The following is a 25,697-nucleotide window of genomic DNA, read 5'->3' as shown; positions in this document are numbered from 1 at the left end:
AAAAATGCCTGCCATGTTTCCTCTTTTCTGTTGTCCCCAGGCAGAACTCAGGAGTCTTACTAAGCCCTGAGTCATCTATTTGGAAAAGCAGAAAAGACTTCACTCCCTTTCCTAGTTTGCTTTCTGTGCTGTGAGAAACACCATGATCTGTTCATTGGAGGTATTCAAACAAAACCCACAGAACCCCATTGGAAGATTGTGTGAGGAGGGGATTCAAGCATTCAAGTGGAGATACATACATACATACATACATATATACATACATACGTATGTATCTTCACATACACATGTGAGAATTTTTTTGTTTTATTTTTAGGAACAGGGTTTCACTATGTAGCCCTGGCTAGCCTGGAACTAAGCAGACTAGGCTTGCCTCAGCCCTAAGTGCTGGGATTAAAGGCGTGCGCAACCATGCCCGCTCTATCTCCATACTGTATGTATGTATGTATGAACGTTAACTTGGTTTCACATACACAAAGCCTACTCACAGCTATCATCCTTACAGGACAATTAGATGTGCAGAAGTGTAAAGCATCTCTAAGTGACCCGTTATTACTGCGATTCTCAGAAGCACAAAAAAGCAGAGGAAAACCGGCAGCAGGCAGCACGGATAGCCTTCCGCCGCAGCTGCATCCGGGGTCTGTGGCCCGCGGACTTCCGGTCCCTCCGCCCAGCAGCCGGAGCTTCCGAAACGTGAGCGCCCGGCGCAAGCAGGGCGGGGCGTGCCGTGCCCTGCCGCGCGCGTGCGCAGGCGACACGCCGTGGGACGAAGCCGAGCCGCTGAACCGCAGCCAGGTCTGCTTCGGTTGCACGCCGCCTGTCGCGCCGCCGCCTGCGTCCTTCTCCTCCTCCTCCTCCGCCAACGCCGCCGCCGCCGCCATGGGAGTGCAGGTGGAGACCATCTCTCCTGGAGACGGTGAGTAGACGCCCGACGCCCGCTCCCCTGCCGCCACGCGCAGCCGCTCACCTGCCGTCTGTCTCTCCTCAGGGCGCACCTTCCCGAAGCGCGGCCAGACCTGCGTGGTGCACTACACGGGTGAGTCGGGTGGGTCCGGGCACTGTGGGGGGGGGGAGAGGGAGGAGAAGCAGTGGTTGGAGGTCGGGGCGTGGCGGCCGCGTGGCCGGCGGCCGAGGCCTGGGCGGTGGCCGCGCCCCGAGGGACCGGCTGGGCCCGCTGGGCCAAGTGGGGCTTCGGGCAGGCGCAGTCTAGTACCCCCTGAGCGGTGCGCGGTCCCCCAGGGGCTACAGGGTCCCCGCTGCCCAGACGAGGAAACTGAAGCCGGGCGAGCTCATCGCCTGGCGGAGGTCAAACGCTCCCTTCAAGGTTCCCTTAGATTTGAACAGTTTCCGAGGCCTGACGGATACCTTCTCCGTGCTTTGGGCGTGGGGGGGGTTTCTCCCTTCAGTAGTAGAAGGGGAGGTAATTCCTAGTCTGCCCAGCCACCCCTTCCCCGGGAAAACCCTTGAATTCACCTTTCTGGGACGGGTGGGAAACGACCCACTTGCTAAGTCATTATTGTGGTTTCACGTGCCCTTTAGGAAATAGATAATGCAGGATCTCTTTCTCTCTCTTTGACCCATTTGTAAATCTTAGCCTGGGTAGCAGTGATTACCAGAGCAAAGGATGCACCATGGCATTCCCACGCTCCCCTTTCTAGGAGTAGAGACTTTTCTCACCCCCATTTTAAAAATAAAGGAAACCGAGGGGTCGTGAGTGCAGTACACAGTAACTAAAATTTTAAGGACGTGCACACCCGCCAGAATTCAAGTATCAAGACCATTAGGATTGTTGGCCCTGGGACCATCTTTTACTCCATGCCCTTACAAGGTCCTTCTGGGTTGGGGAGGGGGAGGGTAGCTGGCTGTGACTTCATAGCTAGGCTGAGTGGTGTAGCCACAGCTGATATGAATCGGCTTCCCTCCCCCTCCTTCCCTTCTCCCACCCTTTCCTTTGTCCCCCCTCCCCATCCTTCCTCTGTTTCTTCTGCTTCTCTCCCTCCTCCCCTCCACTGTCACCACCCCCACCGTTTTTTCTGGCTGATCTGGCCAAGCTGTTCAGGCTCAAGTTGCCTTCTCTCCCTGATCAGGGGAGGATCCCTCTCCTGAGGGGAATGACTTACTGGGAAGGGGAGAAAAGCAGCGCATATCCTCCTTTCTCTGCCCCATTATTTCTGTGACTTCTTGAGTAGAGAAGTGGGCAGGAGATGGAAAGAGTTAAGGACCAGAACCTTTGAAAAACTGCCAGTGGAAGGAATATTGAACTCCATCTTTGGGTAGAACCGACTCTTGTCATGAACAAAAACCGTGGGGTGTTTTGGACATTAACGGAGCTGTTGTGGTAGGGCCCCAGCCAGCACTTTAGTCTGGGAGGGCTAGCAGAGGAGTAATCTTCAGTTTAGTCATCTTTGATAGCAAGTTGAAAAAGAATATTGTTGATATATATATGTATATATATATATGTATATATATACATATATATATTGCTTTTATTTTTTTAAGCCGTGTGTTTTAAGGCAGTGGTTATCAACTTTACTAATGCTGTAACCCTTTAACACAGTTCCTTATGTTGTGGTGACCCCCAACCATAAGATTATTTTTGTTGCTACTTTATAACTACTCTTTTGAATTGTAATGTAAAATATTTGTGTTTTCTAATGGTCCGAGGCATCCCCTGTGAAGGGTTGTTCGGCCCCCAAAGGGATCATGACCCACAGGTTGAGAAACACTGGTTTAAGGGGTTAGGGGTCTGGGTGAGTAGGCAATGCCCTGAATTCCCATGGTTGCGGTAGGCACACGATAGTGCCTGACTGCATTCCTCTCTAAGACTGACCCTCATCCTTGACTAACCTGTGTTTTGCTGCTGCTGAAAACCAGGTACCAGCATAAAGGCAGAAATGGTTTGCTGTGCCTCTTGGTGAACTCTCTCCATAGAGTGTCTGGAGCCCCTTCCTAGAACAGATGGCTGTGGGACCCAGAACAGCATCAGGGCTCCTAATGCCTCTTGGAGTCTGTGTTCTCCATGCGGGTGGCACCCACCCACATGTTCCCAGAACAACAGCAGGACCCTGGCGCGGATTAAAACAAAAGCTTTCTTTTTTATTTCATTTTGATAAGCTCCACAAAGACGCCTTAGTGAGAAGCCAGCTGTGCCTTGCACTCACAGAATAGGCTGTTCTCCTGAGGGCGGGTGGCTTTGTTCCCAAGAGGCTTTGCCACCAGCCTCCCAGGAAGAACCTGTTTGAGACCTGTGGGGGCGTGAGAGAAGGGGGTAGAAGTACTGTGTGAGATCACATCCGTAGCATGAAGGCTTTTAAGTCACTGGGAATAGAATCCATTTTGAAGGAACAGTGAACAGAAGAGGTTGTTTTTTAAGATTGGAGGAAGAGGATCTTAAAAGACAGGAAGGCCATGGAGTCCCAAGAAGGGAGGAGAAGGCCCCTATTTCTCAACTCTGGTTTTCTCTTGCTGCTGGTGGTGGAAGTCTTTGTGCCCATGCTCAGTTTTTCTGTTTCCTTCTGAATGTCTGGCTCAGACCGTTTGGCTGAGTGCTGAGAGGAAGGATGTGAGTGATTCAAGTGTGAGCTGGGCGAATACTCCTGATGATGCAAGTTTTAACACAAGTGTCCATTTCTGCTGGTTTAGAATGGGTCCAGAGAAGCAGGAAAGGAAGGAAGGTGACCAGAATCCCCCACCCCTCGATCTTGAATGCCAGGGATGAACCCCAGGACCTTGCAGGTAGCCAAACATTTCAACTATTGGGCTGCGTCCCCAGCCTCAACCTCGGTGATGTTATAAATGCCAGTAAGGGCTGACTTAGTGCCATGTTAAGGGTTCCTCTGGTGCTTTCTGTCACCTCTGCCAGAGCACAGCATGAGTGTGGCCTTGAGGGCCTCTGTGGTGCCACTGAGGGATAATTCAGTGATCGCTGAGAGCTGCGATAGAAGCTACACATTTAAGTCCTTGAAGGCCAAGTAGATTTCCACAACCCCTCCCTCCCTGTCTCCTGCAGCTGCTTCGTGGTTGCTGTGAGGCTTATCTTAGTGCATATCCCTTTTCACTCAGCCACAGCAGGCCACTTGCCTGCCATTGTGAGAGCAGTCTCAAGTGGATTGAAGGAATTCTCTTTTTATCCTCCTAAAGTGCAGCTAGACATGCTGTCCTTGGGGTGAGGCTTAGCCCTCCCTAGGCTCCTGGTGTCTGGTGGAGAAGACAGTTCCTTGGCATCACCTCAGGTCTGACTGGGGCTGTCAAATCTTCCAGGGCCGGTCTGACCCATTGCCTTTAGCTTTTCTTTAGCTTTCTTCCCTCTTTTCTGCATATTTTACTCACTCCCTACTAGCTGTTTTAGTTGGTGAACTGATGTCTGGAGGGAAGCTCATGTTTCTCAGGTGATAGTCTTCTGGTGTGCATGTCTGTCACAAAACAGTCTGGAGCTGTTGGGGCAGAGTTGTGACTAGATGCCTTCCCCTCTTCTGCAGCAAGGCAAAAGATGTGGCCAGTGAAAGACTTGATCTCAAGAGGTACCAGTATGACGACATTGTGACATGTCAGGTAGCCAGAGACACAGTGGAGAGAGTAAACCAGAGAGGGATGGGGAAGGTAGTTTTAATGTAGAGAGTTAGAAAAGGGCCAGGCAGTGGTGGCACACGCCTTTAATCGCAGCACTCAGGCATAGGCAGGTGGATCTTTGTGAGTTTGAGGCCAGCCTGGTCTGCAAGAGCTCATTCCAGAACAGACTTCAAAGCTACAGAGAAACCCTGTCTCAAAAAAGGGGGCGGGGGTAGAAAAGTCCTGATGAGTGCCCTCCCCTGGCCCCTAGCATCATGCACAGCAAGATTGGTAGTGGACTCTGGCCATCTGGAGGAAGAGTTCTTGTGCAAGGCCCAGGGCCTGGAGTGGATTGTGTGAGAGAGTGGTAGGCAATGGGAGTAAGGGCACTTGGTATGTTGCCATAAGAACACTCTTCCTCTGGGTCAGGTGAACATGTCTTGAGCTGACATGGATTTTCACCTTCTCCCTCTGGAGGATATATAGTACTCTGGTTGTATCTCACGTGTGAGAGTGTTCTAGCCCCACCTGTTGATAGAAGTAATGCTGTTAGGCTTGCTTTTCAAGGATGGAAATCCTTTGCTGGGTTTGTTCATCTCTGCAATCAGTGGGCTCTGGGAACTTAATTAAATTGTTGTTTTTCTTTTGGCTTTTGTATGTTGTCTGTAAAACCAGAGTAGTAGCACCTTGTGAGCAGAGACATGTGGCAGCTATGGCAGTGTTCATACTGTACTTAGATTTCTTATGCTCCATGTACCAGATACCTTTGTGGTATCTAGAGTAGGAGCAAGGTTGAACTGTTGTCTTGGCCCCAAAACTCCTTGGAGTGGTCAGACTTGGATGCATTTAAGATCGAAGCAGTTGGAAGCCAGGCATGGTGGCTCATACCTTTAATACCAGCGTTCAGGAGGCAGAGCAGGTGGATCATTATGAGTTTAATGCCAATCTGATCTATCCTAGCAAGTTCCAGGCTGACCGAGACTACATGGTGAAACCCTGTTTCAAACACAGAAGTTGGAAGTGGTTGGCTCCAGCCAGGATGACTTCCTGTTTCCCAGGTGGAGAAATGGGTGTGCAGAGGAGAGATGGTGGGGAATAGTGCCCATCTACAGCCACACTCCCAGGGTGTGTGCGTGAAGAAGCCGTTTGGTGGTGGTAGTGAGAGCAGTGCAGCTGGCCTGTGCTACCTTAGCTACGTGGACAGGTTAGGGTTTGCTTCTCTCACAGATTTCCTTAGCTTGGTAAGGTGTTAGCAAATGAAAATGGACCCTGCTGTAGAAAGGTTGCTTTCCTCAGGCATTGTGAGTCTCCAAATCAGTTACATAAGTACTGATATCTTCCTTCCACAGGTAAGGACAGCGGAGGCTCCTTTGTCTTCCCCAAAGCATGTTTCTCCTGTGTGGGTGCCACTAATTATGGAGAGCCTTTCAAAGAAGGAAAAGTGAAAACAACCATAATGTGTCCCTGAGTGCTACTGCCTGTGTGGCACAGGGGTTGCCATTTTGTTATATGTGCTGTTACTGTCCACTCTGAACACATCCATAGTTCTATGACCAGTGGTTAGCTGGGCCATCTTGTTTTGTTTTGTTTTTCTTTCTTTTTTCCCCCCAAGATAGGGTCTCAGTATGTAGCTCTGCTTGTCCTGGAACTCCGCCGTGTAGACCAGGCTAGCCTTTAATTCACAGAGATCTGCCTCCCAAGTGCTGGGATTAAAGTTATATACCACTGTTGCCAGCTTAGCTTGAAATATCCTTAACTCTGAAGGCAGGAGCCCCTGCTAAGAATGAGGGCATCCTCCTTATTTTCCTTCTTGTGACGTCTAATACAATGTACAGTGATCTGCTGGTATCCCAGACCAAACTCAGTGAAATGACCCCAGTTGTTCTAGCTCTTCTGAGGGTCACTCACTGCAGTGGGATGGGCTGTGTGCCTTGAAATTTACACTTTCTGTCCCAAGAGCTCTGACCACCCAGGCAGGCCTGTATTTTTGAACTCAGAAGTGTCTCCCTGGGTGTGTGTGGGGTGTGTGGGGTTCCTCTGTTCTTCTGCTTAAGTGCTACCACATTTGCCTCCACTCCCACATTCCTACTACTGTGGTAGGTGTGTCTGTTTCCTTTAGGCTAGAAAGAGAAAGTACTTATACAACTACTTCCAGAGCTCAGCCTTCCCTCTATTAAATCTGTGATGGTGTCTGAAGGTGGGAGAGAGTCTTGGGCAAGTGGCCAGACATTGAAATCCCTGTAGGGCAGCCCACACCTGTAAGCCAGAACTGCCTGGAAGAAGTGGTACCTTATATTAGGTGTCCTTCCCTCAGGCAGGTAAGAAGAAAGAATTATCTAAGCATATTGCGTGACTAGAGGGAGAAGGTGTCTTTGATTTCTCTGTGTGCAGTTAATGTCTGTGTGCAAGGTGTACTGTACTGAGTATCAAGAATTTAAGAATGAAGGAAAACACAATTCTACCCTTGTCGATTTTTAGCTGTAGTGGAAAAGGTATAATTAATGCAAAGATGTATTGCTCATTAATGCTAAGGAGAGGGTCAGGAAAGGGTCAAGATTTTAAATGGCAAAGACCTCAGTGAGAAAGTGACTTTTGAATAGATCACTAAAGGATTTAAGGGATTAATCTACAGGGCTATTTGAGTAGGAATTCGGAGCGTAACAGCAAGTGTAAAGGAGTAGGAGTGTACCTGATGTAAATGCAGTCTGTAAGGAAGCAGAGAGTATGAGGGAACCAAACCAGCAAGATCAGAGAGATGGCAGCTCTTGTGAGCCACTCTAAGGATTTTAGATTCTCTTCTCAAAGAGGTGCAGAGCCATGGGAGGACTTTAGAAAGCAAGAGAAAATAAGATGTTTGTATTTTCCAAGGCTGTGTCTGGCTTCTTGTCAGGCTTATGCTGAAGGGAGAGCAAAAGCAGAGCAGGGAAGTTGGAATGGTATGACCAGTCTGGAGAAGTACACCCTAGAGCAATGCATTTTGTCTCCGGTGTGCCACTGTTTATATTGTGATTAACGTGGGAACTGAGAGACACGCCTACCTGTATTCTTCAGAGTGTTGCACAGCTCTTCCCGCTGTGGGTCTTGACTCTGAAGACTTTTGAATCTAAAAGTAAAAGGTGTTTCCTCACAGTTGGACCTAGTGGACTATGCTAGTGATGGGATAGACCATTCACCTGTGGTAAGAAGCAGCTCAGGGCAGGAAGGTTATACTGGGAAGCAGGCCCTGGGGACTAGAAGTGGGCTAAAACAGCTCAGATACTTGCTGATGAAGAGCCATTGCTTTTTCTTTGAGTATGGAGTTTTCCCAACACCAATTTTGTCTTTGTTTTCTTACAATAAAGTAAGGTCTATTGTGAGAAGTCTAAATGTCAAGCCTTTCCAGTCTCTCACTAGTGGCAGAATTCTTTCTGTCTTTTCTGCACTGCTCATTGCAAGCACTCAGCTAGACTGATCTATCATACCCATACTTCACTGATCTGCATGCTCTTCATTTACATCATCAGTATGACCACCATGACTGACTTTGGAAGCATACAGTTGACTGCTCCCTTGTTCCCTTTGGTGAACTTAAAACTCATGGAATGTTGTCTTTCTAACACAGGAATTATGAAGAAAGAGTTTGGGAAGTTTCTATGTCTATAAAGAAGGAAGGGAAACAGATGTGTTCTCAGGTCTCTGTCAGTACTCTGATCTGGGAAACCTGAGTGTTTAAAAGTTTGCAGACTGATTTGCCTTTGGATGGCTCCCCCTTCCATTCAACAGCTGTATTGGCTATGCTTCGGAAACTCATCCTGTTTTGTGCTTAGCAAGCCCTTCTTCTCCCATTGGCAAATGACAAGAACTTTGCTTTGGTTTTGAAGATTTTGAGATGTTTGGGTTAGTTGATGGTTTTATGTGTTTTAAATAGAGGGGTTTAAAATTTCCCCTTTATAACTTCCTTTATTTTGGTCAATGTAAAATGCTACCTGTAAAAACCTCATGCAAAGATTATTGAGTGCTGTGAATGAGCTGTCATTACAAGTACTGAATTGAGTCTCTTGAGTCTCTGTCATGTTCCCCACCCAGTAGAGGGCTTACTGGGACTCTGCCTCCCACAAAGCTAAGTAATCTGAAACAAAAATCACTGGGCCTCATGGATTTGAGTCTTGGTCATGGGTCTTCACTGTTGGTTTGAGCCAAGCGCTGAGAGCACAGCCTAGGGCACTTTGGTACTCTGCTTAGTAGGTGCTGCTCATGTCTTTCCTTTTGCCAATTGTAAATAAAAGCGCACTCCAGAGTTGGGTGTGACTGATAGTTTGCTTGCCTAGCTTGCGTGTGGAAAATACATCATTACATTTTCCTCCAAACTTTTTTTTTTTCCCTCAAGGATTTGAGTCTGATTTCTCCCAACAAGAAACTGCATGGGATAGAAGTGGCATGGGCTTTGTGCAGCGGAAGCCTTTATTCCTCCTGTGGTCTTGTGCTTTACGTTGAACACCCCCAATTCCTCTCATTTTTTCTCACTGATTAGAAAGTAAAACTCTTTCCTTAGCTGCTGTTGCCATATAGGGCAGAAGGGCTAAATATGGAAGCCTCCTGCTTGTCCTGTCCTGCTGGTTCTTCAGTTAGGCGAGTGGAGCCAAGGGCTGAGCCACATGCCACCGCGATGTAAGAGTCCAGGTCTTCAACCTCTAGCTGAGGTCAGCTCTGAGTGCTGTGAATTCAGACTGGAAATGGAGAAGTTGCAGCTCTTCAGTCCACTCTCAGTCATGAGGTAGAGTTTGTGTTCAGTCAGAAATGAAAGTGACCACTGCTGCCAGCAGATACATGTGGCCTTGAGAGTAGAAAACTTGCTGTGTGTAAACTGTAGCCTCAGTCGCCTCATTCCTACTGAGCTTTTCCTATAGGAAATTCTGGCGCTCACTTGGCAGGTGGTTTCACTCAAGAGTTCCAGGTTCTAGTCACTGGGGCTGCAGAGTTGAAAGGGATGGAACACTGCTGAGACTCAACCTGTTCCCTTCTCTTTGCCCTACTTCCATTTCCTGTGTGGAACAGGAGCTGAGCATATGCAGAGGTTAATAAATACCACTACCTACTTTTTTCCCTTCTGTCTTTGCAAGCACTTTGTTGATCTAGCTGACCTCAGATACTCTACCCCAGTCTTCAGTATAGATGTGCACCTCCATCTTCAGCAACCTACTTTCCTTTTTAAAGTTTTGTTAGGGCACAGTTGTCATACAGTAAATGCCACATGTTTAAAGTGTCCAGTTTTAGCTGGGTGTAATGGTTCATACTTAAAATCTTAGCAACCTGGAGTCAGAGGCAGGAGGATTATGAGTTATTGCCAGCCTGTACTATATAATGAAACACTGTCCTAAAGACCACAACAGTGTACAGTTTAAGTTCTGCTAAAAATCATTTTGAAGTTCCCTTTCTGTCTCCTTCCCTAGCAGCTAATGTGCTTTCTGTCACAGAACTTAGTTTGCAGTTTTGTTTTGTTTTGAGCCAGGGTTGCTAAACTCCATGCAGATCAGGCAGGCCTTGAACTCACAGAGATACTCCTGTTTCTGCCATCCTGGTGTGTGCTGGGATTAAAGATGTGCATCATCACATCTGGCTAGTTTGTGATGTAAAAATTCCTTACAAATGGTACTATGTAGTGTTTATTAGTCTTGTACTGGTTTTTTTTTACTTGGTATAAGTGTTCAAGATTCTTCTTTGTTCCTTTTTATTGCTGAGTAGTTTTCTGTTTATATATCCAGTCATCATTTGGGAGGTGCTTGGGTTGGTTCTTAGGGTTTGACTTAAAAATTGCTCTGAATGATTGTGTAAGAGTCTTTGTATACTGTCATATTTCTAGGATAATACTGAGATACAGAAAGGCTGGGCCATATGGAACACAAATGTTCACACTCAGGTCCTAACAGTGTAGTTGGCTCTGTTTTATATTCCACCAGCAGTGTGTACTTGATGTGGCCAGTATTTTAGTTATTCACTTTAATCAGTAGTATCCCTCCTGATGGTTTTAATTGCACTGTGTAATGACTAAGAATATTGAATGTTTTTCCTATGCTCACTTGCCATCTGTGTACATCTGTTTCAGTTAAGTATAGGTTCAAAGCTGTGTCTCAATTGGCTTGTTTTCTTAGTTTGATCATCTGTTGTATAGTTGAAATTGGCCTTTGAACTTGGCAGTCATCCTTCCTCATTCTTGTCTTGGTAGTTTTTTTAACATAATTTCTTTATTGATTCTTTGGGAATTTCATATCATGCATCCCAATTTCACTCATTTCCCAGTTCCCCCATATCACCCATGCAGTGTCCCCCTCCAATAGAAAATTTTTTAAAAAATTAAAGGCCAAAAGGAAAAACCTCTTTGATCCACAATCTTTCCCACCTCTCCAACACTTTCATTCATCCTAGTGGCACTGGGAGCTGCAGTGTGTTTATCTAGTCAGCTTTATTTGCAGATGTTCATTGCAATGAGTCATTGGTCTAGTTCAAGACTTCTGGTTCTGTCTGGTACACCATCATCACTGGAGCTTCACTGAAACTCCTCTAGGATATCTCCGAGTAATGGCGATCCTGCAGGTGTTGTTCCACAGGACCAGTTCCTTCACTGTGCTGCAACAGGTCATAGATGGAGGGAATGTTACAGTGGGCCAACCCAAGGCCCTGGGTGGTAGCTGAACTGGTTAGTCTGGGCCATTGGGGCCGTTCCCTCAGATGAGACAGAGCCAGCTCTCTTATCCCCATGCCATCAGGGCCAGTACTCCCAAGTGTGTGAGGAGGCATTGAAGGGTGGGGCGGGCTAGACGTGGCCCTCAAATGTCATCATGCATGGTTACAAGGGCCCCCTGTGGTAACGTAGACTACAGATGTCAGCATAGACCCCATCTGCAGCAGGACCACAGACTCAGACATGGCCCTTGGCAGCAGCTTGGACCCATACGTCACCATGACCCTTGTGGCAGCTCTGGTCATTCAGATCAGTATGATCCCGGTGGTAGCATGGCTCTTGGACATCAGCATGATCTTGGGTAGCTAGCCATACCCCAAGCGTCCACATGGCCCTGGGTAGTTAGTGTCAGGGGCCACAGTCCTAGACGTAGTCTTCCACAGCAGCCAGGCCTGGTAACAGGAACCACGTCTGGTAGTTCCTTAAATACGCTGGGTATATAGAATCTTCTTCCTGGTTGACTTGTCTTTTCTAAAAAGGCTGTTTTGTTTTTTTTAATGTTTACACTTTTTAAAGTGTTTATTGCATATGCAGTGTCTCCATGTGCCTACATGCCAGAAGAGGGCATCAGATCTCATAGATGGTTGTGAACTACCATGTGGTTGCTCAGAATTGAACTCAGGATCTATGGAATATGGAAGAACAGCCAGTGTTCTTAACCTCTGAGCCATCTCTCTAGCCTCAGTTTGTTTTTTGTGACAGGGTTTCTCTGCATAACCCTGGCTATCTTAGAACTCACTCTATAGATTTGGCTGGCCTCATACTCAGATCCTCTTGCCTCTGCCTCCTGAGTGCTAGGATTAAAGGCATGTGCCACCCACCATTCCCTGGCTGAAATAGTTTTGAATGAATTTCAGAAGTTTTTTTTTCTTTTTTAATGATGTGCTTTTTGATACTATACCTAAGAAATCTTTGCCTACTCTCATATTGTAAGAATTTCTTTGCCCCATATATTCTAAAGAATTTTGTAGGCTTGGTGTTTACATTTAGGGCCATGATCTATTTTGAAGTTTCACTTGAGGGCTAGAGAGACAGCTCATGACTTAAAGAGGTACTGGTATCAGATCCCATGTAAAGTGGGGCATGATAGCATATAACCCTAGTGCTCCAGCAGTTAGATGGAAGATCAAGGCAGAGTCCTTGGAAGCTTGCAGGTCAGCAAGCCTGTAGTATGAAACAGTGAACAAGAGACTGTCTCAGACAAGGTGGATGGTGAGGACTAACATCTAAGGTTGTCCTTTGACCTCCATTTGTGTACTATGGCACAAACACATGAACACACAGAGACAGGTACAACCCTCCCCCCCCCCCCAACACACACAAGATGAAGTAATATTTGGTAGAGTGTGGGTATATATCCCAATTTTCTAACTTGTATGTGTGGAGCAGGAAGTTAGAGGTGGTGAGTCCTGTTGACTCTTGCTGCCTTGAAGACCATCCCTGTTCCCACCTCAGAAAATTTTTAAGGATGTGAGCTGGAGCCACTGGAGACTGGCCTTGCTTATCTCCCTACTTTCAGAGATTACTGTGTGTCTGATGTCTTACATCGGTTGTTTCTTAGGTATTGTGGAAAAGAGGGTAACTGGTCGGATGACTGTTCAGAGACAGTACTTGGTGGAAAGTGAAATCTGCTAGCTGTTTTCCATCTGCTCTCAAAGCTGAGCAGCATAATTCTCAGAATGCTGCATGTACACTTATGCTTGCCTTTCGACATTTCTGCTTCCTCTGCATCTCTTCCTTCTAGAACCTCTTTGTCCTTTAGCTTGGGCCCATTATGACACTCACTCAACTACCCTTATCTAGGAATATTTATGTAGCCTTTAGAATTTAATTATTGAGCTGGAGAGATGGTTCGGTGGTTAAGCTGCTTTTCCAGAGATCCTTAGTACAGTTCCCAGTAACCACATGGCAGCTCACAACTGTCTATAATGGAATCTGATACTCTCTTCTGGTGTATATACATATATGTAGTCAAAGCACCCTTATACATAAAATATACCCCTTTTTTTTAAGAATTCAATTTTGGGGGAACAATCCTTCAGCCCCAAAGAATACCTCTTACCCTCACTTCTTCTCGTGAAAATAAAATAGATAAGCTTGACAGGAAATGACTATGCGCTGGCATACTTCCCCTTCCTTAGACAGCAGCTCATGTGAAATAATGTAAGAGAATAAGGCATTGATCCTGTTTCCTGAGCTAATAAGGCCTTTGCCCCTCTGTCCCACATAAATTTAAGATAAGGGAGTTAGACATTCCTCACCAAAGACAGCCGCTAACGGCCTCAGCGGCAGAGAGAAACTGCTTCCTGCCTGCTACTAGTCACTTGAGGCAACTCAGGCAAAGCAGTACTAAATTCTTTTGAGAAGGGAATAGTAATTACACATAAGTTACACGTGCTTGTTTACGCACATACCGTGTAGGTGTTGGACCCCAACATAGACGCTGGTCCTCTTATCGCAGGTCAGGGAAGCATGTTGGGTCTTCTCATGGCAGCTTTACATTGGAACGTGCTGAGTAAATCAAACGAAGCTTCATCTCACACAGGTTGTGCTCAGTCATAAGTATCCAGAAATCCTACTAAATAAGAATGCAAAGCATATCCCATCCCCCCCACCCCACGCTTGGGAGTATCTGTAGCTGCTCCACAGAGAAACAGAAATGTCCCTTTTGTAATTGGCCCCGTATAGACATAGCCTTTCCTATTAAGGGTGTCTCCTGTCAGAGGTACATTTTTAAAAAGTGATGAACCTGTGCTGGGTGGTGGTTGGTGGTTGCACACCTTTAATCCCAGCACTCTGGAGGTAGCAGTTCAAGGCCATACTGCAGCCTGGTCTACAGAGCAAGTTCTAGGACAGGGTCCAAAGCTACACAGAGAAACCTTGTCTCAAAACCAAACCAAGTGCAAGCATGAGGACCTAAGTTTGGGTCCCATCTCAAATTTAAATGATGCTATGACGTATGCCTGCCATCCCACCAGTGGCCAGATGAAAAGAGAGAGGCAAGCAGATCTGTGGCACTCCCTGGTGAGCTAACCTACCCTACTTGGTAAAGGTCCAGTGAGACTCTTAAACAAAGGAATGTGGTTAAGAAATGACTTTGTGTGCATAAAAAAAGCATTTTTTTTTCTTTTATAGTGGTGAACCTGTGCTATAATCACACAAGACCCATAGTATAAGGACAGCTCCTGGTATACATTCTGAAATGTGGAGGGACCAGACAAGTGTACAGTGACATGTCTCTCATGTATCAGTATCAGAAAGCTTATTTTTATTTTACTAGAGATCCTCTGTGCTCTAGTTATCCTTCAGGTCTTGGCAGCTGCTATGTTTTGTTGTTGTTTTGTTTTTTACTGTTTCTGTAATTAACACCTTCAGAGCAGATTTAGTCACCCCAAAACAAAATCCTTGAGAGAGATAATTTGGGACTAGGTCAGAGTATTGGTGACTGAATTGTGTTTCTGATCTTCTCGAGGTCACCATTACATCCTTACACAATATTTGTTAAGGGTTGAGTTGGTTGTCTTCCTCAGTTCTTTGCCTTATATTTTGAGATAGTATCTCTCATTGAACCTGGAGCTGATTGGCTGCACTGGTGGATAGAAAGCCCTAGGAATCCTATTTTTACTCCCCAGTCTGGGAATACCCACATGTGCCATCCTGCCCAGTCCTTTTACATCCATCCGTCCGTCCGTCTGTCTGTCTGTCTGTCTATCTATCTAGTGAGGTTCTGGGGGATTGAACCTTATGCTTATATAACAGTGACTTTACCAACTGAACGATCTCCCACCCAGGAGGTTTTTTTGGGGGGGGGGTCTTTTTCTGTTTACTCACAATGTGTGACTTTTCTAGGAAACTGATAGACAAAGGAAATAGTACATAAGTCTAAGACTCACTCATACTGCCCTGTATGTCTGCTCTTCACAGTCTAGAACTGGTATAGAGAAAGGCTTAGAGTGGGTTCAGTCTGTCTTTGGGACTGGATTATAGCCGCTCCTAGAAAGTTGATGCTGCAGTGGGAGCGGGCGTGACTCTGGGTCTGAACTATTTCATAGCCTTGGTTCAGGCACTCTGGTCTTATTTTTCTCAAAATATTTACCTGAATTTTTTTTGTTTTTGAGACAGGGTCTTTCTATGTAGCCTTGACTGCCGTGGAACTTGCTCTGTACACCAGGCTGTCCTTGAACTCAGAGTTCTGCCTGCCTCTGCTTCTTAAAAATAAATTACGTTATGTGTATGGGTGTTTTGCCTAAATATATGTCTGTGCGAATACCTGGTGTCCATAGAGACCAGAAAAGGGCTTCAGATCCTTGGAAATAGAGTCGAAGGCTGGTGTAAGCCACTATGTTGGTGCTGGGAACAGAACCCAGATTCTTTGGAAGAATAGCCAGTGCTCTTAACTATTGAACCATGTCTTCCTCAGCACGCTCTTACAGACAGTTAAGCTTAAAAACCAGGGGCTACTCTTTCTTTAGTCTTAAGCCGTACCTTAAGGTCTGCCCAGAGGAGCCCAGACCAGGAAGAGGCTGTTTCTGGTTAGCAGTTACCTTTCATGGTTCACAGTTCTTGCTGGACTAAATAAAGCTTTCTGCTAGAGCCAGGTCTGCACTCCACCTCCCCCCGTTCATTGGCTCTGCCCTTAGGTAAGCTACAGAGCCTTGGTGTTTCCTTATTTCTGTTAAAGCAGTCTCATAAGCAGGAAAGGCTTGCTCATGTCCAGAGAAAGGATTCTGAGAATCTTGGCATTTCTTTCCCTAACTTCAGGCCCAGTTGGGTGATCCCTGTGACTGAGCTTGAGCTAGCAGTGGGCATGTGTGTGGAAACTGATCTCGTTACTGATAGAAAGACCATTCATAGACATGCTCGTTAGTTGCTCTTTAGTTCTTCTATCAAGTGGTATTCTGGTAAAAGAGTAAGCTAAATGTAGTCTTAAGGTGCCACCTCCGTGTCCTTCACCCAGTCTTCAGGCAGGGTGAGGCCCTTCCCAGGACATCCGCCTGGACTCCTGTTCAGGACAGCAGCCTCCACCCTGTTTCCTATTTGGTTAAAGTCTAGAAGTCTGGCGATTGTGATAACGCTTTCAGTTCATCTCTTGTTTCCTCAGTCTGCGGCCAGGGTTGACATTGTTTTTCTGATTGGGATTTTTATCAGGGTTTCTACCCCTATAAGCACATACACATGCATAGGAGAATTCTTTTTTAATGGATCTTTGAACCCTTATTGCATTGCATATCAGTTCTGGTTTCACTACTAGTTCCCTCCAGCCCGGAGTTGCATTGTGAGAGCCTCAGGAGCTCAGGGCCAGCTATCCCACCCAGATAACTGATCCTGGCTTCCGGAGAGACCCATGCAGGGATGTTATTGAAGAGGGAGCTGCAGATGTCTGCCACAGATGTCTACTCCTCTGTTCTCACGGTGCTCACTCTGATCTCTGTTGCTGGGATTCCCCTTTCATTGTGTTTGCCTGGCCCTTGGGAAAGCAGTCTAGTAAAAGGAACATGGTGTGAGGGTTTTGTCTAGTTTGCCACTTGAACAAATTACCTCACGTTCTGCCAGAGGTTCTTTAAAAATGGGATGTGCTGTGAAGGCATGAACTTCAGCAGTGGACCGAATGCTAGTGTGTTTCAGTTCCTATAGTTATCCAGGTTATTTGCTACTTTCTCAAGATGACTGGCAACTCAAGAGCTAGCCTGTGCTCAGGTTCCTGGTTTTGTTGTTTGTTTGTTTGTTTTTGATAAAACGGTACTAGAGTGCTGGGGAAAGCTGTCCTCTCTTTCTTTCCCTATGGTACTGAGGATTTTCCTCTCTAGACAAATGCTCATTCACCTGCCATGGAGAGCAGCAATGTAGTCTTACTCAGCCATGAGAGCAGGGTTAGAAGATGCTGTGTACTTGTTACATATGTACTGTGGCAAAATTGGGGACTACTTCCTCTTGCACTGGAGGCCCTTACAGAGCAAAGGAAACCACATTACCGATTGAGAAAGTCCATGGTGCTGGGAAGGCTGTGACAGGGAGCGTATGCTCTAATTCCAGAGCAAGGTAGTAGCTGTGCCTCAGAGTGAGGTAACAGACTACATGGCTTCAGGCCAACTGCATAGCTGCCCAGTGAGGCCACAGGAAATCCTCCAGAGATAACACAGTTCTCCAGGCTAGAACCTGACCCCTAGCACACTGGCGCTGCTGTGAGGATGGGACCTGCGCTGCTGCTTTTTAAATTGTTTTGTGTCATTTCTCTTGGTCGCTTGTGTTAAAATTGCACTTTTTTAAAACAGGGATGCTTGAAGATGGAAAGAAATTTGATTCCTCCCGGGACAGAAACAAGCCTTTTAAGTTTATGCTCGGCAAGCAGGAGGTGATCCGAGGCTGGGAAGAAGGCGTAGCCCAGGTAGGCTCTCCTGTGCCTTGTTTCCTAGCATCTGCCTCACACAGCACAAGTGACTCTGGGAGGGGCCATTCTTCCTTTAATTTTGCAAAGGTTTATAAATACTTTTATCTGCATGAGGAATGTTTGCCTGCATGTGTACATACATGTATATTACATCTGTGTCTCGTAGTCTCAGAGGATATTGGGTTCTCTGGAACTAGAATTAGAGATGGTTGTGAGCCATGTGGGTGTTGGGAACTGAACTCAGGTCCTCTGCAAGAGCAGCCAGTGCTCTTACTGTTGAGCCATCTCTCCAGGCCCATGGGGTTTCTTGTATAGTTTAGCACACTTTCATTGCCTTTACCTGCACAGAATTGCCTGGAATTTACTTTCTTTCATTAACTTTGACCATACCTGAACATGAGCAGACCCATACAGCTGAATGCTCTCTGCGGGGCATGGGTGCTATAGTTCAGTCAACCAAAACCCTAATGAAGGCCGGTTGAGTCTTTCCCAGTATTTTGGTAAGCGATACCGCATACCTCTCCTGCAGTCTTCATCTTAACATGTGTGCAGGTATTACTGAAGGGCAAGTTCTAGAAAGTAGGCTCAGTTACAGCCTTTGTAAGGTTAATTCATTAGACAGTGAAGGTGTCATCAATCTTTAGATCATTTGTGTATAACAGAGAAGGGGTGGAGGGAAAAAGGGACAGGGATGGGGGAGGCAGATAGCCCCTCTCCATTTCTTAATGCTGGCTTGGCTCCATGTTTCCAGGTACAAGGTCCTGCTATAGGTGCAATTTTGGAAGATTCCGTTTTCGTTTAACAGTATCATGGCCATGTTTCCATGTTGTATCTTAAGTCCACTGGGTTCTTTCTGATGACTAATCCATTGTATGGGAATGTGTATGGGGTCATTATCCTTTGTCATGGGCATATATGGGTTGTTAGCAGAATATCCTAGAAAGTAATATTGTTGAGGAGATGTCCTTTTAAAGATATCTTCTGTTAATTAGTATAAATATATAAATATTTTTACAAATGATAGCATATTATATGTTATGTTGCCTTGTTTCTCATAAAAATCAGTCTTTTTTAAGTGTCTCACTATAAGAATGTACGTATAAATATGGTAGTGAACACCTATAATCTTAACTTAGGGCAAGAGTATTACTGTAATTTTGAAGCCATCTTATACTGCACTAGGTTACAGAGTGAGGTCCTGCCCCCACCCACCATAAAAAGATTAAATGTAGCACAGAATGATAGGCTGTCCTCAGAGTTGAATCTGTGCTGCTTTTGTTTAAACCCAAGTACAGTCAGCCTTCTGTGTACAGAGTTGCCACATCCTTGAATTAAATGAAAAAGTTGCATCTGTATAAACACATGCCTTTCCCCCTTTCTTAATTGTTCAAATAACACAGTATGAGAACTATTTGTATAACATCAATAAGTCCTAAAAAGTCAAGAGGGACTTTTAATTGCCATCAGATCCCATCTAGTGTTAACTGCCAGCCTCCCAAGTTTTTCACAGTATGGGTGCTGCCTGCTGGATGGGCAGCTGTAGTCACTTGAGTGTCTTGGGACACCAGGAACCAGCTTGGCTTGTGCAAGGATTGGGAGTTTGTCCAGCTGAGTTTAATCCTTTTTTTTTTTCCTCACAGATGAGTGTGGGTCAGAGAGCCAAACTGACAATCTCCCCAGATTATGCCTATGGAGCCACTGGGCACCCAGGCATCATCCCACCACATGCCACTCTGGTCTTCGATGTGGAGCTTCTAAAACTGGAATGACAGAAGTGGCCTCCTCCCTTAGCTCCTTGCACATGGGTAAGAGTAGTTAACGCTGAAGTACTTAACTGCTGTTCTGTTGTTAGGCCCAGTGTTTGGGAGAAGTGAGGACAGAAAAGACAATAGAGCCCCTCTCCCCTCTCTGGGACAGCCCGTCATTGTAAAAGCTGGCCATTCTAAGAACAGGATGGCATGTGTTTCTGAGGAGCTTGTGGGGATGGCAGCTGTTTATATGTAGCTCTTTGAATTAAGTTCCTAGTGCTAGCATTTTAGACATTTAGAAGTAAAATTCTTTCTGGCCTCGTTCTGTCCTATTCTTCTAGAAGCTCGTAAGAAAACACTTTTGCAGGAGTACTGTTAGCTCGAACAGCCTCACGGAAGCCCTGAGATCAGGAGAGACCTGAGGGTCCAAGTTATTTTCTGCCCCTTTCATTATTAGAAGATTAAGTTCCGCATACTAGTAGTATGGCATTTTTCTTGTGACTTTTAGGATCTCTTTACACATGAATGTCACCCTACCAGCTGACCTAGACTTTCCTTGTTTGTTCTACCCCTAGAACCCAGAGGCCGCAGCCAGGGACTGAGTGAGGATGCTCTTTGGAACCTCATTGTGTTGTCAGCAGCACCGGGAGTGGGAGGGGCGGCCTCCTTCTGTTTTTAGCAAGCTAAACTTAATGTTAGGTTACCAGGAGAAAAGCCATATGAACCACTCATGGCAAGTTGAGCACAAGAAGGTTACTTGCTGGGAAACTGAGTCAATTCATCAGCTTTTTCCAACTGTAAGAAGTTGCCTGGTCCAGGACCTCTCAGCTGCTCAGGACGGGACTTGACATGATAGATAATATTGTGACTGTCCACGCATAGAACAATGAGTTACTGGAACTCACAGATTTTCTGTCCCCCAACAGATCTGCCATGGAGGGATCTGGTACCTCCAGACGGGTGCACATGAATCCATGTGGAGCTTTTCCTGATGCCCACCACTCTTTGTATAGACACCTACCCAACTGAATGTGTTCCGTCACTCGGCTTTGCTTCGGACACCTCCATGTCCTCTTCCCTCTCTGTATGTGTGTTGACCTAAACTATATGCCATAAACCTCAAGTTATTTTGTTTTGGGGTGAAGATTCAATTTCAGTCTTTCAGATCTAGGTTTCCAATGAACTATATTGTCAAGTATTAACAGCACAAGCGATGGGTTAACTTTAGAATAGGAATTGGTGTTGGGGGTGGGATTTGCAAGAATTTTTATTTTATTTTATTTTAATTTTTTGGATGAAAAATTTATCTATTATATATTAAAACATTCTTGCTGCTGTGCTGGCAAAGCCATAGCAGATTCGAGATGCTGTTGAGGGCTGGATTTTTCTCCAGTGCAGGAAGTCCTGTTAAATTGAAAGCCCTACCCAAACTAAAGTGGGAAGGGAGGGAGCGAGCCTTTGACAGCCCTCCCACCTTCTGAAACCGTCTGCCTTGTAAAGCAGGTCCCTTTACTGCTGTGTTAGACACTACAGTCCCTGTCCCTGGGTCGGCAGGGACCTCTGAAGCCTTCTTTGTGACCTGGCTTGATTTGTTTTTCATCCTATGGTTTTTCTAATGGATTTTCAGGACTTTTGTAATCTTGTAACTATCCAAGCTCCACTTCCTAAATTTTAAGAACTTTAATGGAAAGTTTAAATTGAAGGTGCTGTTTGTAGACTCACCACCCAATGGGCGCCCAGTCGTCACTACAAATCCTTGAGTGTTCTCTAAGAAGATGATGCTGGTCATCACAGCTTCAGCATCTCCTGGGTTCTGATGCTTGGCTCTCTCTGCTAATCTCGGCTTCCTGGCTTTTCCTCCCTCAGTTCCTTCTCACCCTCTGCTGTCCTGTGTAGTGATTTGGTGAGAGAAAGTACGCTTTTGTCCCCTGCCCTCTGCACCACATATGCGTTTCAAGTTTTATTATCGCAATAAAAGTGCTTTATGCTGGCTTTTCTCAGCTCTGTGTCGTGGTGGTTGCTTGCACAGTGCCTCATGCCCCCTTTAGCACAGATTTGGTAGGTATGTAGGATCCAGGGTTTTATCTTGACAGCCAGCATAGCCCTTGGCCTTGTTGGTGGGTGGGGATGGTAGGCTAACTCAAAAGAACTGCATGGGACCTGCTAGGGCAGTCATGGGTCCTGCCCTCCTGTCTCTCGCAGCCTTTAACTGTTCTGGGATCACAGAGAAGTAGAGGATCCAACCTGCTTTCAGCAGAGTCAAGCTGGAGTTTTCTAAGCAATTGTGTGAATGAATGTGGAGAGGATGTAGGAATTTAAATGTGTGTCCTTCATGAGATAGCGTGGAAAGACTGCCTTGTTATTTTCCTGTCCTATCCTCTCTGTTCCCCTTCCCCCATCCTGTAGGTGCCAGTAATGTTTCTCTTACTGAGAATTAACGCTGATCACCAAGATGCCCCATAATACCCTGACAAAAACCTTTATAATTGCTCTGGAGTTTGACGTAGTGACAGACACCTTTAATCCCAGCATTCAGAAGGCAGAGGCAGGTGGATCTCTGAGTTCCGGGCCAACGTGATCTACATATTGAGACCCTGTCTCTTTAAAAAAGAAAAGAAAGTGCTCGCTCTGGCAGCACATATACTAAAATTGGAACAATACAGAGAAGATTAGCATGGCCCCTGCGCAAGGATGACATGCAAATTCATGAGGCGTTAAAAAAAAGAAAAGAAAAAAACATTGTTCTGCTTAGTCATTTCGAATACAGAGGTTGTCAAGCTGGAGTAATGATTGGTTTTCTACTTTCTTAGTATTCATGTGGAGGTCAAAGGACCGCCTACAAAAGCCAGTTTTCCTGCTGTCTGGGTCCTGGGGATGCAGCACCTTTACCTGTCTTGCTAGTCTGAATAATGGTTTTTAAAAATACTTTTCTTAAATTATTTTAATTTGGAATTCTAGAGTAATAGCCTAGAGTTACATTTTAATTTTTCTCAAAGTTATTTTATCAGATTTGTCAAAATGATAGTTTTGGTGACTATCTATTTAAAAACTGTTGATGTTGGATACATACCTTCTTCTCTGTTTCATTTCACTTCAGTTCCCCTAATAAATATAGAGGGCAGTATTTTGTTTACATTTTTGTGCCCCATCAAATGATCTTGCATTTCCCACTCAGGTCCTGCCGTCCCCCAGAATTTTTATTTTATTTTATTGTATGTGTGTGAGTGTGTGAAGAATGTATACAGATGTCCTGGAAGCCAGAGGAGGGTCTTGAATCCCATAGATTATACTGACAGGTGGTTAAAGTACTGACTACTCTTCAGAGGACCCCAGGTTGATTCCCAGCACCAACATGGTGGCACACATCTGTCTGTAACTCCAGTTCTGGCCATCCCAGTGCCCTTTTCTGGCCTTCATAGGGACCAGGCACCAAGTGGCGTATAGACGTGCATAGATAAAACACCTAAAGGTTTTTTTTTTTTTAAGTGCTAAAATTAAAGTGCCAAAGGTAGCATTCCTGTCTTCTGCCCAGTGTGTGTGATGAGATCATCCAAATTGCTTAGATTCCAGATGTGTGCTCCAGGCAGATGGGCATTGTACCCATCAAAGGCTGGGTTTGCAGTAACTGTGAGCTACGTGGCACACACACCACTGTGGCTTTTGGAAAGGTAGAAGACCATGCTGATGATGTATGTGGCTGATACAGGGTCAGATCTGCCTAGTGGTGGACACTCTCCTATTTTAGCATCACTTTCTAATACTCAAAAAGCAATGCTCGTCCAAGGTTTATTAAGGAAAGTAAATCTGGTTAATCGCAGAGTGTCCTGTAATTATGCCAGTCCTGTGACCCAGTGCATGCTGGGTACCAGGAGTGAATGCAGCCTGAGACAGGGCTGTGCAGCTGTAGGCTCTTAACATCCAGTGAAGGGAACCAACAGGTGAGTAAATGGTGGCAGAAGCCATGAAAGCAGCAAAGGGCAGGGAGTGAGCAGTGGAACAGCAAGAATGAAGGCCCTAAAGGTTGGTGGCAGCAGTGAGACTTCTGTGCTCCTAGCTGTCCTGGAAGTTGCTTTGTAGATCAGGCTATCTCGAGCTCAAGAGATCCACCTGCTCCTGTCTCCTGAGTGCTGAGATTAAAGGGTGTGGCATGCCTGGCAGAAGTTTTTTGAATGGTACTGAAGTAGAGTTTTCAGTATCTCACCCAAAATAATGAGCTTCATTGGAATGTCAGCATTCTGATGGACAGATCTGAACTGAGAGGACTAGAATAAACCCTAGGGCCTACATGATATGCATATGAATTACACAAAATAATTCTAACTTCCTTACAGGACCAGAAACATCTATGGTGGGTTCTCCAGAGTGGGATTGTCACACAGCAATGGTGACACTTGATTGTGTTCTGATCAGTGAAACCCAGGAATCAAAGTAGCAACTATTGACCCAGGGCCTAATGAAAACCTGCCTTTTCCTAGGGTGCCTTTGAGAGACGCTGCAGAAGTATTCTTAGTCTCTCCTGGAGGAATCATCTCCAGGACAGATTACTTTCTTACTCTACTCCTGAGATTATAAGAAAATTATAAAAATTATCATTGGTGCCCAGGACCATCTGTTAGATACAAGTTCTGCTTTCTGCAGGTGGAATCTAGAGAGGAAGAGGGAGCACAGAGAACCCAAAGCTGGGGAGAGAGAACAAGGGTGTGAGGACTCACTGAGATCTGCCAGCTCCTCAGCTAGGAGAAATAAGCTGACAAATGCTATGTCAGATTGGTCAGCAGAAAAGAAACTACCCAGATACCCTCTAAGACCTCTTGCCCTAGTGTGACAAAATGGGACACTGAAGGGCTTACTGCTCCCAAAGACTGATGGACTTGTGGTCCAGATCCAAATGTCTCTAAAATGAGAAAACCTTTGGCCCCAGTTGGCCTTTGACATTGACCATATCCAGTATTACAGAGCTTTGGGTAAATCTTGCAGCGCCCAGTAGGACCAGTAATTCTCTCCTTATTAGTGGAGCTTTCTGTTCTATTTTTAACTCATATTCTAGATAATATAATCCATCTGCAAGACTCCAATGGCCAAATGATTCCTTCCACCTTAATGCTTTCTGGAATATTGTATTCTTTCCTAACACTTCTGGTAATGACTGGATTTCTTTCCCCTTAATTGGACAGAGACCTAGTGACAAAAAATGGAGGTCCCAAATATCTTCAGCTCCTCACAGAATTCCACAATAACAGCCCTCAATGTCTCTCCCAAAGGGACAGGCCCTTACAGTTCCATATGGGCTACTGACACTCCAGGTAGGGCAGTACCTAGGTATAATCAAATTAAAGTATTCTCGTGCTTTTCTTGACCATAAGTAAATTTTGTTCTAGTGAAGTCAATACAGGAAACCAGAAGAGTCAAGTGAAAAGAAAATTAAATGAAGAATAAAGTGGAGCTGAAAGCACAGCTTACCAGGTCCTTTGGAATATAGCTACAGCTGTGGCAGATCCAAGAGCACAGCCATAGCTACATGCTTGCATTAAAGACCAATGTTCTTCAAGGTCCTAGAGAACTAAGAATAATCCAAACCCCAGTCAAGCAAAATGGTGAGAAATAATAAAGAACATGCAGAAATTAATGAATTGGAGACTCAATACAGAAAATCAATTGAGTTTGTTCTTTGAAAGAAAGAGAAAACGGGGCTGGAAAGATGGCTCAATGGTTAAGAGCACTGCCTGCTCTTCCAAAGGTCCTGAGTTCAATTCCCAGCAACTACATGGTGGCTCACAACTATCAGTAATGAGATCTGGTGCCCTCTTCTGGCCTGCAAGGATATATGCAGGCAGAATACCATATACCTAAATAAATATATCTTTTTTTTTTTAAAAAAAAAAAAAACAAAATCAGAAAGAGAACATTAACAAACACCCAGCTAAACTAACCAGGAATGTTAAAAGAGGTTCTTAACATAGGTAAGTGACTCAGACCCACAAAAAAGAGCATCTGACAAACAATGCAGTTAGGGCCGATAAATAGCACGCGCTCCTGGTCCTATAAATGACAGAAGTAACAGTGACCTCGGGCATATGAAGAGGGGAGGGAGGGTGAGAGCTATAAAGTACTTGAACTCCAGTGAAGTGGCCATGTCCAGTTCTAATGATATGGTAGCATATTTTCAACAATGCTTTCTATAATAAACACTAGTCTTTTAGAAAGCTATTATGGCAAGGTTCCAATCTAGTATCAACTCAGCCTTGGACAGTTTCAGATTGGTGAAAGTTTGGAACAGCTCATTTGACCTAGTTCC

The 25,697-nt window shown here is 45.4% G+C and overlaps 1 protein-coding gene and 1 non-coding gene across 6 annotated transcripts; both read left to right on the top strand.

The window, feature by feature from the left end:
- Window positions 1-750: 750 nt before the first annotated feature.
- Window positions 751-25,028, top strand: Fkbp1a (FKBP prolyl isomerase 1A). 5 transcript variants are annotated; one of them, XM_085697250.2, is made up of 6 exons: window positions 751-916; window positions 989-1,036; window positions 3,643-3,735; window positions 17,539-17,651; window positions 19,295-19,459; window positions 24,781-25,028. In XM_085697250.2, the coding sequence occupies exons 1-5, from the start codon at window positions 880-882 to the stop codon at window positions 19,421-19,423; spliced, it is 420 nt and encodes a 139-aa protein (XP_085553376.1). In that variant the 5' UTR covers window positions 751-879; the 3' UTR covers window positions 19,424-19,459; window positions 24,781-25,028. The 5 variants fall into 5 exon arrangements, with proteins under 5 accessions (XP_085553376.1, XP_085553375.1, XP_085553374.1 ...); XM_085697249.2 differs by lacking the exon at window positions 24,781-25,028 and adding an exon at window positions 19,978-20,322; XM_085697248.2 differs by lacking the exon at window positions 24,781-25,028 and adding an exon at window positions 20,329-21,402 and having other exon boundaries at window positions 755-916.
- Window positions 22,022-22,128, top strand: LOC125407805 (U6 spliceosomal RNA). The gene has a single exon (XR_007234296.1). It is a non-coding gene; the product is annotated as a U6 spliceosomal RNA (small nuclear RNA).
- Window positions 25,029-25,697: the final 669 nt, after the last annotated feature.

Source organism: Myodes glareolus, chromosome 10 (assembly GCF_982192425.1).
Source record: "Myodes glareolus chromosome 10, mMyoGla1.1, whole genome shotgun sequence".
NCBI classification, from domain to species: Eukaryota; Metazoa; Chordata; class Mammalia; order Rodentia; family Cricetidae; genus Myodes; species Myodes glareolus.
Note: the sequence above shows the minus strand (reverse complement) of the source record. Positions and strands in the feature narration are given on the sequence as shown.

Excerpts from the sequence above, each read along its gene's own strand:
- Fkbp1a (XM_085697250.2), top strand. The coding sequence starts at position 880 with ATGGGAGTGCAGGTGGAGACCATCTCTCCTGGAGACG. Across the intron at positions 1,037-3,642 it reads CTGCGTGGTGCACTACACGG|AATGGGTCCAGAGAAGCAGG; the intron begins GTGAGTCGGGTG and ends CTGCTGGTTTAG. Across the intron at positions 3,736-17,538 it reads TGAACCCCAGGACCTTGCAG|GGATGCTTGAAGATGGAAAG; the intron begins GTAGCCAAACAT and ends TTTTTAAAACAG.